This window comes from Paroedura picta, chromosome 4, assembly GCF_049243985.1.
Source record: "Paroedura picta isolate Pp20150507F chromosome 4, Ppicta_v3.0, whole genome shotgun sequence".
NCBI classification, from domain to species: domain Eukaryota; kingdom Metazoa; phylum Chordata; class Lepidosauria; order Squamata; family Gekkonidae; genus Paroedura; species Paroedura picta.
The window spans coordinates 48,874,564-48,891,440 of NC_135372.1; the positions used below are offsets into that span (position 1 = coordinate 48,874,564).

Sequence of the window (16,877 nt, forward strand, 5' to 3'; positions counted from 1 at the left end):
ATGTTGGATTCTAAGTGTTTTTATTGTTGGACATTTTTATACTACCATGATTTGTTAGATTATGGTTTTGTAAATGGTGAGTTTTGTAGCTGGCTTGGAGCCGTATTTTAATAAATCTATGATCTATTCAAAATATTCCTCTCTTTCCATTCTCTCCCTTCATTGCCTTTACTCAGTCATATATTATTTAAAATATCTTGGGCCATCTTTACAAAGTGCTTGATTTGATTTTTTTTAAATCAAATCCAAAGGACAATATAACCCATCAAATGCTAAAATGTAGTCAATTCCAAAATCAATAAACAAAAGTCCACTGTCTATGAATAATATCACATTTAGTCCAACAACAGAGAATGAAATGATGAGAACTAACTAAATACAGTATTTGCTGGCGTATAGGACTACTTTCCCCCCCTGAAAAACATTCCTCCAAGTGGGGGGTCGTCCTATACTCCGGGTGCACTTCAGTTGGGATAGACATAGCTGCCCATAGTGGCCCATAGTACTGTACTGTAATGTAATGTAACAAACTCTACATTTTGAGTGGAAATGTTGGGGGGTCGTCTTATACGCCCAGTCGTCTTATACGCCGGCAAATACGGTACCTATCAATTAATTAAAAGCAAACTGGATTCAACAACAAAGACTGGCTTAAAAAATCGGATAAAATGTGTTTTTGTAGATTTAATGCATAGAATGCTAAAAGTTTACAGTAGAAAGCATCCAAGTCAAATAATACAGTATATGAAGATTCATGTCATTTTATTATTGAAAGTTATGTGTCTCAGATTATTTGAGGTAAAATGCTAGAATATATCATTGATTTTGTACTAATGTGAAATCTAGTTAGCCTACACCCACTGAAGAAGAAGAGGAGGAAGAAGAAGAAGAAGAGTTGGTTATTATATGCCTCTTTTCCCTACCCGAAGGAGGCTCAAAGAGGCTTACAGTCGCCTTCCCATTCCTCTCCCCACAACAGACACCCTGTGAGGTAGGTGAGGCTGAGAGAGCCCTGACATTACTGTCCGGTCAGAGCAGTTTTATCAGTGCCGTGGCTAGCCCAAGGTCACCCAGCTGGTTGCATGTGGGGGAGCGCAGAATCGACCTGGCATGCCAGATTAGAAGTCTGCAATCCTATCCACTACACCAAACTGGCTCTCATTGTGTGTAATCTCTGGAATTGTGACAATGTTTGGTAGATATTTGTCAGAAGAATGAAAGCATTGAGTTGGGGTTGACTGAATGACTATATGGCTTGTTAACTATGCCATATCAATCAAGAAAAGTGTATCAGATTTTCTTATGCTCCACATGGTTACTAATAAAATCATAGGTATCAGAGCCAATTTCAACTTCAGTGAAAAAAATGAAGGCACCTCTCCTGCCCCATGATGGGCACATCCATATTATTTTCACTTGTATTATATGGAAGCTTTCCCAAGTGTGTTTAACAAATGCATGTTAAAGGGCCAGTTCTCAAATAATATACTTCCTTCATGGAAAGTTTTGGAATGCAATCTGTAGAAGAAGCATACTGCAGTTACTGTATCTGAATAGAAAATCTACACAGATTGTCTTGGCAAAACTGAAACTAATGTGGATTTTCTATTCTGATAAAAAAATGTGCATTTTGATCATTTTACAACTTACAACTAGATTCAAGTCCAATAATGCCTTCAGGACAAAGGAGGATATTCAGGATATAGGCATTCAAGCGTCAGAACTTGCTTCACAAGAATTATGCCCAAGTACACCCAGGAAGGAAAAGTGATAACAATGCCGCACTTACCTGTAACTGTTGTTCATCAAGTATCTTCTGTGCAGGCACACATGAGCAGGCCTGCTATTGGATAGGTCTTTTACAACTAAAAACCTCTAGGGGGTGCTGTGTGCCAGAATCAAAAGTTCTCCCTTCTCAGGGACATGTGCTTCTATGCAGCAGTGCCCCATTTAACCTCAGTAGCACTGCTGAGCAGAGCATGCCATGGGGCAGCAGGGAGGGTATGTGAACGTACACAGAAGATAATCAATGAACAACAGTTACAAATAAGTGCAGCTTTGTTTTCATCATTGATCTTCTGTGCAGACCCACCTGGCGATTCTAGCAAGCTACTCACCAGAAGGTAAGGCATGCTCAAAAGCCAAATGAAGAACTGCCTTTCTCACTTGAGCCTCATATCTACTCTGTAGATTCAAAGCACTGACTTTTTTTAAAAAGTGTCTGCCAATGACCAGAGGCAGTTCTCCATGCAGAGAAGATTCAAAGGTACTCCATGCAGAGAAGATTCAGAAGAAGCCATTGTCATAGTGGATTGGGTATGAATGTTCAGCAGGCATGGTAATCTGGCCCTATTAAAACACTCTCTAGTGGTCTTGAGCATCCGTAAGAACAGGGTCTGAGAAGACAGTGTCCTGCCTCTCTTAGTAGACAATCAGATCGGGCTCCCCCATGGAAGATATCATTCCACGCTGGTCCACTGGCGTGGTTATCACACCCCTCTCCTATCCACCCTGGCTGTTAGTGGGGGTTGTCTAGACAGAGCATCATTAGTCTGCCATACAGTTTCTGTATTTTTCTGTTTTATTGCGGGGTTTTAATGGGGGTTTTAATTGGGGATTGTTTTATTGTTCTGAATGTCTGTATGTAACCCGCCATGAGCCAGTCTGTCTGGGAGTGGCAGGCAATAAATCTAACAATAAATAAATAAATAAATAAATAAATAAATAAATAAATAAATAAATAAATAAATAAATAAATAAATGAATGAATGAATGAATGAATGAATGAATGAATGAATGAATACATACATACATACATACATACATACATACATACATACATACATACATACATACATACTAAAAATCCAACTTTAAATATACATTTGAAGCAGGAAGATATTATAAGTTTTAAAATCCCTAATTATCAATATATGAAAAAGACACAGATAAAGCATGATCTGAAGGCACCTGAATGAAGTTCTACTGCCAGAGACAAGCAGAGCTAGACTTATTAAGTACCTGTACAAGTCTTCATGCAGCCTACTCTGAACTCTAAATAAGAATATCAGACCACAAGTGCAGCAAATAAATAAACTCACACAGGAAATGTCAATACTGATATGAAGCCAACAAAATTCTTGGTATCATGTATATGGGTAGTCTGTGGTTCAGAGAGGGCCACAGTTTGGTAGCAGAGTGCAAAGGATCCCAGGTTTGATATCCAGCATCTCCAATTAAAAAGATCAGGCACTAAATGCTACGATGGACTTCTGTATGTGATCCTGGAGAATGACTGCCAGTCAGAACAGACAACGCCGACTTTGATAAATCAGTAGAGAAGCTCAACATAAAGTAGATTCATGCATTCATATTTACACACTAAACCCATACATTTTGTAACTATATTGTTAATCATTAATAATTAATATAATGGAATATTAACCTTAGTGTATAATTTCTAAATATATATAGTGTTCATACTGCTGCTGCAAAATTTTGAACATAGGTGCATGTGCACACTAAATTTAGAAATTAGTGGTCATAAGCTATAATTCAGCATGAATTTGGGGATTTGAAGCCCCCAAGCCAATGTTTGGGGAAGGCCTCTTCCTGAACATTTACCATACTTTTGTCTTGTTCAGTTCAGCAATTCAGGCCATTTAAAACTAAAAGCTGAGCAGGGTAAGTCTGCTTGGAAGCAAGGGGAACTAAAATGGACAAGTGAAATTGCTCACAGTCATTTCAGCCTAAAGCAGATGAGCGCACCCACCCCCTCCCTGTTAGGTTGAAATGGCTGCAAGCTATTTCACCAATCTGTTTCACACTTGAAAGCAGGGGGAAGAAAAACCAACTGGTGAAATGGCTGCCAGCCATTTAAACCTAACAACCTTGTGGATCTGCCCATCAACTACTAGGTTTAAATGGCTGTGAAATATTCAATACATCATTTTTGCTTCCCCCACATCAAAGTAGAGGGAAGCTAAATGGATGGGTTAAATGACTAGGCAATCCCCCCCCCCCCTTTTCTTTAGACTGGGAGAAAGTGGGTCCGAACTGGCTGGTTTATGAAAATTCCAGCTTGGTTCGGGGCTGCCACAAACCAGTTTTTTTCAGATTCATACCCATCGGTACTTGGAACTATGGAAAGGTTTATCAGCATTTTTTCCTGAACAAAAGCATGTTTAAAGAGTAAAGAGAAACATAATATTACCTTTTCTTTAGCCAAATAATCTGCCAGTGTATTTAATAGTTTGTAGTAAACCTCAAACCATGGCAAGTAGCTGGAATGGGGAAAAAAAAGCTGCGTAAGAAAACAACCATTAAATGAAAAATGCTTCATTGTATTGCACTTCTGAGGCATCTTATACGATAAAAAAAATAAAAGCATCTCACAAGGATGATCAAATAGTTCTGCAAATATTTTGGACCACCCACAGTAAAAACAAAAACTTGCATAATAATGCTAGAAAACAGCTCTATTCTGATACTGCGAGTCATGACAAGCAATATTGAACGAGAAGCAGCATTGGAATGTATCACCATCATAGCAAGATAGAATTTAGTCATAGACTGCTTTGTTTGGACAGAATCCAAAACCGTGCTGTGTGGCTCCTCCCCCAAAAGAATGAAATCCTGATCCAGTGTTCTGTAACTCAGTGGTCCCCAATCTGTGGGCCGCGGCAGTAAAAAACTTCCCAGGCCGCAAGCTTGAGGCCTGGAAGCTTCTTACTGCGGGAGGGGGGAGAGGGAATCAGGGCCGCGCCCGCGCATTGCGCATGTGTGGCTGGGCCGCGCATGCGCACATGCGCCATGAGCAGGTGGGGCAGTTGCCCTGCCGGTCCCCAGCCTTAAAAAAGTTGGGGACCACTGCTGTAACTGCCTAACTGTAGGGGGAAAGTATTTTCCCCTATGTACTCAGAACTCCTGAGCTCAAGCATTATTGGTTTATTTATTTATTCCTTGGATTTTTAGCCCGCTACTTTCCAGGGACTCTTGGTGGGGTACAATATACCCCCCCCCCATTTGGATAGGTTCAAATGAGTAGCCGTTTTGGTCTGAAATAGCACAATAAAATCAGAGTACAGTAGCACCTTTAAGACCAACAAAGATTTATTCAAGAGTGCTTGCACTCGAAAGCTCATGCTTTTAATAAATCTTCGTTAGTCTTAAAGGTGCTACCTCCCCATTAAAACATAATAAAACCCTATCCCAGAACAAGCAACAAAACAAGGATAAAAGATGGTAAAACAAGATTGACATTATCATACTTCCCCCCCCCTAATCCCTGCAGCCATTCACCCCCCCCCCCCGGGGTGCAGTATAGTAGAAGAAAAAGATGCAGATAAAGAATGACCTGAAGGCACCTGAATGAAAGCTACCCCTTCAAAAGTTACAAATCATCTCAAAATTGATAAGGAGCACCCACAGTACAAATCATCTCAAAATTGATAAGGTTCACATTCATAGGCTGGGAAAGGTTGATAGGCACACTACCACATGAGCCTAATTGTGAAAAATGAAGACTGATAAGTTAAAGGTAAAGGTAAAGGTAAAGGTATCCCCTGTGCAAGCACCGGGTCATATCTGACCCTTGGGGTGATGCCCTCTAGCATTTTCATGGCAGACTCAATACAGGGTGGCTTTGCCAGTGCCTTCCCCAGTCATTATCGTTTACCCCCCAGCAAGCTGGGTACTCATTTTACCATCCTCGGGAGGATGACTGGGTGAGTCAACCTTGAGTCGGCTGCTGGGATCGAACTCCCAGCCTCATGGGCAGAGCTTTCAGACTGCATGTCTACTGCCTTACAACTCTGCGCCACAAGAGGCTCTACTGATAAGTTAACACTTATAAATTCAATTGACGGTATTAACTACTGAAAGGACAAGAACAGAATAAAATGAAAAAGAGCAACTGCTATTGAGATCCCACAGCATGGCATAGCCTAGGCAATTTGCTGAACTGACTTTAACCTGCCCCATTAGATAAACGTGATAAATGTTTCCACATCAGTATTACCCAATATACCTAGGTCACAGATTTTTAAAAATATATTGCAACCAGAAGTATGCTTTACATTTTATTTGCACATACCGTATCATTCCTAATTCCCAGAACAGCAGCACTACTTCAGACATTCCACATATACCATTGCCTACTGAGTCGGGCTTTCAAACAGGATTCCCTTGTACTTATCAACCTGGCTCTCCTCCCTCCCTATCAGTGTCCTGGGTAGGGACAACTGTATTGCCCTAGTCACAGAACTGTTCATGGAGGGAGTAAGATAAGTTTTTATATAAAGTATATCACGTCATAATGTCTATTATTTTACCTTTCTGTTTACATTATTTTTCTGTATAAAAGATTTTTTGTTACAATACAGGTTATCGTTGGTATCCCTCTAGAGCAGTGGTCCCCAACCTGCGGGCCGCGGCCCGGCGCCGGGCCGCAAAGGCCATGGCGCCGGGCCGCGGCTCCCTCTCCCCGCCCCCCCCCGCAGTAAAAAACTTCCCAGGCCGCAAGCTTGCGGCCCGGGAAGCTACTTACTGCGGGAGGGCGGGGAGAGGGAATCAGGGCCGGGCCGCGCCCGCGCGGCCCGCGGGTGCGGCCCGATCCGCGGGTGCGGCTCGCGGGCGCGGCTCGCGGGCGCGGCTCGCGGGCGCGGCTCGCGGGCGCGGCTCGCGGGCGCGGCTCGCGGGCGCGGCTCGCGGGCGCGGCTCGCGGGCGCGGCTCGCGGGCGCGGCTCGCGGCCCGATCCGCGGGTGCGGCCTGCGGGCGCGGCCCGATCCGCGGGTGCGACCCGCGGGCGCGGCCGGGCACGGCCCGAAGCGTGGGCGTGGCCCGCGCGGGCGCGGGCCCTGCGGGCGCGGCCCGATGCCCTGCCGGTCCCCAGCCTAATAAAGGTTGGGGACCACTGCTCTAGAGCAGCCTTTTTCAACTTTTTTACCATTCAGAACCCCCTGAAATATTCTTCAAGCTTCAAGAAACCCCAGAAGTGGCATGATTGTGCAGAATATGGTTGGGAACCATAGCTGGGTACATGCCCACCTGAGGCCCCTCCCCTTCCCACCTCCTCCAGGCCCATCATTGGCCATTTTGGGTGAGGGGGAAGGTTGGCATGGCCATATTTGTTCATATTATCCAATAAATGTTTGTAAAAAATTAAATATTAAAAATTAATTATCCATTCAGGAAACCCTTCCAGGGCCATCAAGAAATTCCTGGGATTCACGAAAAACTGGTCTAGAGATTCTGTAAGGTCACTTTATAACATGCTAAGATTCTGTATTAGTGCATTCTATAAATAATTTTAATTTTTAAAGAAGATGTAATTACTAATCTGTATGTCTATTATAATTAAATTCATAATTGTATTTTTTTTACTTTGTATTAGATTTAGCGAAACATATAGGGATTTAGAAGAACTAATAAAACTCTCAACCTACCATCTTGTTCTCCACACACAGACACACACACACACACACACACAGGTACTGCCTTATTTTCTTCCTGAGTTTTGGAAACAATACTATCCTCAGGACTCCAGTTTACCCCAGCTTATCACAAATAGTGTTTGCAGCTAAGCAAGCCCCAAGAGTGCCTTACAACACCATACTACTCTGTAACATGAAATGATGACAGATAAGATTGTATTATATTTGGCCTTTAGTGTTTAAACTTTGACCATTTTAGATACACTGATTATTTTCCCCACCCCATAATGAAGTACTAACTTGTCAAAGCTCAGTCAAATCTGATAACTTCCCTCTCCAAATATGTAATGAAACAGAACACAAGATATCACATTAAAAAGAAAGCTTGCTGTAGCACATAATTCCATCTCTATCCTTTGAAATAACATTTGATACTGTTCATTTATTAAAAACATATCGCCTCAGTGGGACAGGATGTCTCCACAGCCTGGACACAGAGACTAATGATAGATTATCAAGCAACTTTCACAAGAGTGAAAACTAAAAAGTCCAGCTCCTTCAATACTGGAACTATTTTCCTTTCACAGCTGGAAGTTTCCAACATCAGGTCACCTTCACCAAAAACTGTTTAACTACAAACATATTACATTTGGATGCTGGTTTAAAATTTAAAAGATCAAACTGAATCACAACTTTGAATCTGAAAAAGAAAATGTTGTGAATATGCTGAGATTTCCATCACCTTAGCTGTGTATTAGGTTGGGGTGTGAACTATGCAGAGGTAATGCATGAGGAAAGTGAAACTGCCAGTTCCCACCCACCCAAATGAAGAAGAAGAAGAAGAAGAAGAAGAAGAAGAAGAAGAAGAAGAAGAAGAAGAAGAAGAAGAAGAAGAAGAAGAAGAAAAGTTGGTTCTTATATGCCGCTCTTCTCTACCCGAAAGAGGCTCGAAGTGGCTGATAGTCACCTTCCCTTTCCTCTCCCCACAACAGACACCCTGTGAGGTGGGTGAGGCTGAGAGAGCCCTGATGTTGCTGCTTGGTCAGAACAGTTTTATCAGTGCCATGACGTGCCCAAGGTCACCCAGCTGGCTGCATGCAGGGGAGCGCAGAATCGAACCCAGCATGCCAGATTAGAAGTCCGCACTCCTAACTACTACACCAAAGTAGCCCCCTTACATACTGCCATTGTTCCTAACAACTCAGGGGTTCAAGAAAGACTTCAGCCCTTCAGAAACATCTTTGCCTTTCCTATGCTCCTTCCTTGCCCCATAAATATTCTTTTGAAGATTATCACTGACCACTGTACAGAAACGGAACACATGTGTGAACACCGAGAACAGGGTCACTTTAACATAGACATGTGAACTGCATATATGAAACCTTCAACTGAGGCCAAGAGAGTCTATCTTTCTTACTCCTCTTGCATTTGAAAATTTTGGTCAGCAGGCAAAAGGGGGGATTATTCTCTGATCTCCAGCTTCCTTCTGGCACATAACACATTTATATCAGTGATATGAGTCAAACTGCAATTCTAAAAATACTCTCCTAGGCTTCACTGAATAAAATGGGACTTATTTCTGAGTAGACCAGCTTAGGACTGCTTAGCTATACAGGGATGGTTTTTTTAAGGCCAATTAGAATGCTGGCACTCTACAAAGTTAGAGAAACCCCTTATGAGTGCAATAATCACATAAATGTTGAACCACAAAGCAGGCTGTCTCTCCTAATTTCAGTCGTTCTGAGATGGCTTTGACAAATTTCCTGCCTGCCATGTAAAGCACAAAATCCGTAAAATAACATCTGCAAAATCAATCATGGATGTGGAAGTGTGATGCTTTTAAAATGCATTAGATCCTACCAAAAATGTGGGCCTTACCTGTCATATAAACAACAGCACCCAATATTTCATTGCTAATTAAAAACGTATTTAGCATATTCTTTCAATCCAAGGAGCCACCAGGCAGACGCTGAGGCTTTCATTCAAAGCCATTTCTCAGCTTTGTTGCACTAAGTAGTCTTCCACCTCACTTGTGCTTCCACTCCAGTTCTGATAAAGCTTTTATATTCATAAGTCAAAGGTTAAATAAAGGAAAGGAAATGTTTTCTGTCAAACAGTCAGGTAACCACTAACAGTCCTGAACTATCAGCAGGAATCTAACTTCTAGTAATCAAATAAAACTAAGGAAACCGCCTTTCCGTAGCTAAATGTCTAATGTCTAGGGGCTACTTTTCTGTCTGGAAAATTGACACAAAATGTGTAAAATTGAAACATTCTGCTTCAGAGGGATTTGCCTAAAGGAAGAAGGGAGGGAAGAAAGCTTCAAGCCCCGTCTAAGATGAAGAACTACAAAGGCTTCCCAAATAAACCTGTCTACCTTATTAGAACATTTCATTTAGAAATCTTGGTGACAATTTTACAGTCATAAAATTTCATTAATCAAATCTGAGGCTGAACATTTTAATGATGCCCATCTGCGTTTCTCAGGATACATAAGGTCAGCTAGAAACACAGACAGGAGTTTAAATAAATGGATCCCAAAGAAAAGAATTTCCAAGCTTTATATTAAAGATGTTTAAGGAGATTTATACCTTGGCTTTGAATGTGAGACATTTCTACAAAAACTGATCCCCTAAAATTGTACCATTCTTAAGTATGAGACATTAAACAATCGGCGCTACTGGATTTTTCAAGCTTGTGTCATGAAAGGGGGAAAGTAACATTTCTAAAGTGTAATGTGGACCCCTCGCATCCATGCTTATGTGCACAAAAACAGAGAAAATTTCAAGACATCCTTTTCTGGCTAAATACTGAATTGCATATTAAATGAGAGATTCTGTGGAAGGCTCAACAACAGCAAAAATCCAGATTGTGAGGTACATGGCATTTAAAGTACCATGCTGTAAAAGCAAGACATGGAAAATTTCAGCAATCTCTCTTGCGTTATTGTTGTTATGTTGCCAGTTCCCTGCTCATTTGCAGTATTTTCAGCTTTTAGCATCTGGTCCCAGGAACAGCTAAATTGCTGAATACCAATCCCCCCCTTCTTTTTAATTCTAAAACTGTAATCCTAAAAACAATTTCCGGGGAGTAAGCCCTATGGAACAGACTTGAGTAGGATTCTGGAGAAACCTGCTTAGGATTGTTTTCAAAAAGGATTCAATGTACATCATGTCAGAGACTAATTTCGCTGTTTCATATAAGATTAGAACATGTTACAACTGATAGACTAGGAGTGGTAGTCCCACATATTACTGCCCCTTTCACATTTAGTAAGGAAAAATAGGTGGCACCTATTTCATCATGTTTCAAGGTCCCCCATAACTTGGCAATCAATAAAATGAAGGATGAATGGGGAAACACACAAAGTAATGATGATGTCAAGTGACAACTGTTGCCCTATACCACATTCAGACTTCACATTAAAGCAATGCTAGTAAAGGGCATGAACACGGATTCAACGGTTCCAGAACATAGCAACTACAGTCAGTTGTGTGATGCATAACAGATCTTCTCTTCCTCATTATCAAAGTACTTTCATGACAAGTTGAAAGACTCTGTTTAGCTTAGAGAGGAGACAACTGAGAGGGGATCTGATAACCCTCTTCAAGTATTTAAAAGGCTGCCATATAGAGGATGGAGCAGAGTTGTTCTCTCTTGCCCCGGTGGGACGGACCAGAACCAATGGGATGAAATTAATTCAAAAGAAATTCTGTCTAAATATCAGGAAGAAGTTCCTGACAGTTAGAGTGGTTTCTCAGTGGAAGAGGCTTCCTTGGGAGGTGGTGGGTTCTCCATCTTTGGAAATTTTTAAACAGAGGCTGCATAGCCACCTGACGGAGAGGCTGATTCTGTGAAGGTTCAAGGGGTTGGCAGGTTACAGTGGATGAGTGATAGGGTTGTGAGTGTCCTGCATAGTGTAGGGGGTTGGACTAGATGACCCAGGAGGTCCCTTCCAACTCTATTATTCTATGATTTACCTTGATCTACAATATCTCTGAATCTGGATTCATAATAAGGATCAAAACATCCTCACAATAGGACTAGGTACTGAAAGGGCAGATGATTCTATAAACCCTCTTCATGGAAGCTTTAATCACAAAAGTTAAAAGGGGAATGGTGTAAAACAGAGAAGTGATGTATGTACAAGGTGCCCACTCCTCAGCTTTAAAAAAAAAAACAATGCTGTGATCACATTATGGCATTATGGGTTTGCCTAGTAACTGCATACAGAATTTTCAAAGGCAGAGCAGAATAAAAATCCCGACAGACAAACTACTCAGGAATATAGTCACCAGTCAGAGCTTTCTTGGCCTTTAATCAAACTGTACTGAATACTCAGTTACTAAACATTTTATCTGCTGTTTCTAAAGTTGTATAGTACTCAATAATATTGCAGACTAGAGTACTGTGATATACTCTACATGGGTCTATCCCCTGAAGTCAACTCAGAGACTCCAGCTGGTACAGAACACTGCACCTTAGTTATTGATATGGAAGACATCATATAAGAACCAACTCTTCTTCTAACTGGGCCACAGTTTTCCCAAGTAAAGGCTGCTGAGAGGGACAAAAGTAGGACTAGCTTAAAACAGGGGAACATAAAAGGGTTGGTTGGTTGATATATCGGAAGGAAACAAAAAAGCAGAGAAAGGTAAGGATATGGGGATTTACTTTTTTTTTCCTTTGTGCAATCTTCACCTCTTTGAAGCTAGTCTAGAGCTGATTAAATGTATAAGTATTGCCTATTTTTAAAAAAACAACAGGCAACCAACTCAATTGCCCTGAAAATATCCCTTGCAATCAAATAGTGTTTTCAACATATTCTCAACAGTAAAAGATGACTGTTTTCCCAAACTATACATACAGTTTCAAGAATAGCTGGCCTGGTAAGTATTTGGTATTGCACTATAAATTTGAAACTGTCATAAAGGCAGAAATAATAATGGCACTGTTCTTATTAGAGCTTGCTGAAAAATTATAGCTTGCCACTTTATATTTGAGGAGCTATTTCTGCAGAATAACAGGCAAAAATGTTCAATTAAAGCAGGCAAATATAGTGCCATTAAAAAAGAATCAGCCCAATGTTCCATCTAGTCTAGTATTGGAACTAGGGTATATTCCTCAAAAGTTATTGTTTTCATTTCATCTAGGCATTTTAGAAAGAGACTGATTATTCTTTTCACAAAATTCTGGGAGTGCTTATTTTGTTCCAGGAACAGTTTTTGTCAGTGGAAGTATTTGACACCCACCTCATTATTTACTATAGGGAAATAAATATAGATTTTGGAAGAGTATATTTTTTAACAAAAAACCCCAAAATTTCAGAGAACCTTACTGGTCCCTGCCTACCAAAGGCCTCCCCCTCCCCCCATTTCATGTGAGTGGTGTAATTTTACAGACCCCTGAAGAAGGTGCCCCTAGCCATCCTCATTTCTCAAAACTAGAAGGAATCTAGTCCTTCCTCTGTATTAAAGATCTCCAATTTTTCCAGAACTTTGATAAAGGATTCCTACACCAGGGAACCTATTAGGCTACTCCTAGCTACCTTCATCTCTATTGACGAAACCCAGGACCAGCCCAGAGCTGCTGCTGCTAGTACTGCCAGCCTAGCCAGGCATGATTTATCCCTAAGTTTCCAGAAGTTGCAGGTAGCTTGTTGATCCAAAGCAAAATCCACAAAAAAATTGCACAAAATAGAGCAAGCTTTTGAGTTCTCCAGAACTCTTCATCAGACTAGATGTCTGTTAACCCCTACCCTGCCCACTGGGTTCATAGCTTGAAACCTCCTAACCCCCACCCCCACCCCACTGAAAGAGGGGGGATGGCAACAACATTCAGCTGATGAAGAGTTCTGGAGAACTTGAAAATGTACATTACTTTTATTCCAATACTGATAATTTAGAGCACAATCATTTTTTAAAGTCTGTATAGGTATCACAACACATCCCCAAACTGGAGGAGAGCCAGCAGACACCCCCCTCCACCCAGCAAAGTGAAGCCAAACAGACCCAATGGCAAGAAAGCATGGCTGGCAGCGGAATGGACTCAGAAGACCAACACAACCCACATTTATATACATCTCTCACACACACACATACACACACGCACACACAGAGTCACTTCTCTCAAGCCTGAGAAAATTATAGAATTGGTTACAGGGATGGGGGGAAACCATCATGCAAACTAGGAAAAAAGATTTTAAAATCCAGGACTCCCCGACACACAAAACACTAATAAAGCAACAGTAAATGAACCAGCAAAAAAAATCCTGCCTTCAACTACAAATGTCTTCCCTAAATAAGCCCTCCCCCCCTCCCCGGGAAAAATCTAGCTAATAATTCAAAGGTATTGAGCCAATTTCTTGTATTCAAAGGTCTGCAGCAAGGGGTATCCAATTTCCAAGTCTTTCCCAGCTAGTCCTCAAGGCAGGTTATATTCTTCCCCAAGACCCTTCTAACTCCTCTTAGACAGCCAGCTTGGTGTAGTAGTTGAGCAGCGGCTTCTAAAATCCGGCAAGCCAGGTTTGATTCCCATCATCCACATGCAGCTAGCTGGGTAACCTTGTGCTTGTCACAGCCCTGATAGTGCTGTTCTGACTGAGCAGTCCTGTCAGAAGCTCTCTCAGTTGTTAGGAGAGGAATGGAAGGTAATTGTAAACTGCTTTGAGACTCCTTTAGGCAATGAAAAACAGGGTATAAAAATCAACTCTTCTTCTTTTCCGAGACAAGGATTGCCTCACTGGCCCTAGCCAGCTCGTCTGATCTCTCTCTCACTCTCTCTGGGATCAGAATGGGTAGGAAAGCTGTCTCATTCCTCCCTGCTCCATTTCTCAGGAAAAGGAAAAGGCACAGGTAGCACAGCAGCAAAGGAGATGAACTTTGAAAAATTGGAAGTCTTTAAAGTGTCTTTTTCTGTTTGGGGCATTCTCAAACCAGAACAGGAAATGGGGGGATGGGTTGATCAGAAATATTCATATGCACACCTGGAACTAGAACCTACATCCAATTGCACAGGTCCAAAGACTTAAAGACATTTAAAACAGGAATTTACAATTACAGGGTATCTGTAGAATCTCAGGAATACCATCATGAGAAAAGATCTGCAGAGAGGTGATATTAACAGGAATTGCTACCTCTTTGTACAGAAACCTAAGAGCTCTTATGTTTTCAGAAATCATGGCTATAAACCTGCATTTCTGAAGCCCATTCACTCCTTCTGTAATGCTATTAAGTAGGGAACCAGGCACCTAGCACTGACCATTTACGCACTGGGAACTTCACTGCCCCAGCTCCCATGCAGAAGTACAAATCAGGGGAGGGTGATGCATACCGGGCCAAATGCTCCCCCGTGTGGGTGCAGGAAGAGGTGGGGTAACCTGCCATGACTAAAACTCCAGCCTGCAGCCCAGCATGAAACCTCCAGTGCGTAAATGATCACTGAGAACTTTTTTGCTCTGCTGAGTAGGATTACCATGATTCAGGCCTCTGAGAACATATTCTCCTTTCCTTATCAGATACAAGGCAGTCACACAAACATTTGTGTTAAGCTACTTTTACAGGCAACCAGGCTCTCCTTTAAAGTGGCAAAATGTTTCTTTCATTTGGCTTTTAATTAAGAAGTTTATTGTGGTCATGCTGTTTATGCTTTAATATCTGTTTTAGAGCAAACTGATGACAAGGTAACATTCACTGTGAAAATCCACAGTTGTAATAACATTTTTAATCACCTTGGCCTGTGGTGTTTGGCTGTTTATAGCACTTCTGTTTACCATTAAGTGTTCACCTAATTCTGGTACAGTTCAGCCGTACTAGCAAATGAGTTACTTCCTACAGTTCCACGCTGGGTTTTGTTTTTGTTTTTTTTAACTCACACACACACACACACACACACACACACACACACAGTTTCGGCATACAAGTCTTGTTCAGTGGCAACATTCAGCCCAAAATGATGTTTCTGCTGGGGGAGAGGGTGCATATTTGAACAGAGATGTGCAATTTCCGGGACTTTTGAAACAAAGGGGGAAACGTTTGCCCTTTTCAGAAAAAAATAGAAATTTGGGAGGAAAACGGAAATAAATGCAAAATTCATCACATAACTAACATTTACAATTGTATTAACTGGAATATATATGGAATTTAAAAGTATAAATTGCTTAGTTTTCTACTAACAGAGTTGCAAATATATCCAATATCAAAGTATGAGAGAATTGCGAACTGCTCCACCATAATCTGTCTTAGCTTTTCTTATTTATTTTAAAAACGGGAAAAAATCATTTTTGTGCACCTCTGTATGTGTATACTGAAAAAAGATATCTAGATTGCTCACAAAAAATGTGTTAAAACTCTGTGTGCATGCACGTGTGTGCATATGTTTGTGTGTGTATACATACAGAGAGCGAGTTCTAGTTTTACACATGATTAAGAATAGAATATTATGAAAAAGTCACCAAAATGCCCCATAATCAACTGGTTATTTATTGAGCAAAAAGAAGAAAAGAAAAGGGAAGGCCTTTAACAGGTCAAATATCGTCACTGTCGTAAAATACTCTGAAAATGCAGGGAAATATTCAACCACAAATGACAGAATAGTCATGCTAATTTGCTGCAACAAAAAAACCTAAGAACAACAATCAAAACTGTGCAGCTAACAGACTAGAGTTGTTCTCAACTCTGTGTTTTCTCTGCTCTGGAAGCCATGCTAAAGGATATATGTAAAATTTCTGGAAATGTTGAAGCCACAGGGTAGGGGAGCGGGGACATTTTTCCCGTTTTTGTCAGAAACAAACAACAAAGTTAGGAAATAATGAAGTATATGAAATATTTTCCTCTTACAATTAACAATTCTTTTACTGATTTAACTACATGAAATGTATAATTTAGCATATAAAACAGTATTATTCAATATATATGAAATTTAAAATTATTTTTCAGGCTACACATTTTGAGTATAGTACACTTTGCCTTCAGAAGTATTTCATTAATTCTAATACAGAAAAGATTTCATTTTAAAAAATAGAAGAATGTCTTCGTGGGGGGAAAGGGTGGACTTTAAAAAAATTGCATCCATAAAATGCTCAGAAAATCCTTTCTAGGTTTTTCACTGCTTTGCTAATATCCTGTCTGCTTTCAAAGCAGTTGTAGTGGCAAGTGGGCAGAAAAAAGCACATTTTCAAACTTCCTACCCATATCAGCACTATTCTAATATTGTTACCGCTTGTGCTTACCACTGAGTCCTCCCTGATAGTCAATAGTTTTTAATTAAAAAAAAAAATTGATACTTGCTAGGATTGTCGGGTCTCCCCTGGTCACTGGCAGGAGACATGAGGGTCAGGTTACCAAATCCAGGTTGTAAAATTCCTAGAGATTTGTGGATGGAGCCTGGGGAGTATGGGGACCTCAGTGGGTTACAATGCCATAGAGGCCACTCTCCAAGACATC

At 41.0% G+C, this 16,877-nt stretch overlaps 1 protein-coding gene across 12 annotated transcripts in view; it reads right to left on the reverse strand.

The window, feature by feature from the left end:
* The window catches only part of DENND1B (DENN domain containing 1B), a 250,687-nt gene that overhangs the window by 111,239 nt on the left and 122,571 nt on the right, over positions 1-16,877 (reverse strand). For all 12 annotated transcript variants that reach the window (XM_077332746.1, XM_077332749.1, XM_077332744.1 and 9 more), the window contains one exon: positions 4,214-4,283. In XM_077332746.1, coding sequence (XP_077188861.1) covers positions 4,214-4,283 — 70 coding nt within the window. The remainder of the gene's footprint in view (positions 1-4,213; positions 4,284-16,877) is intronic.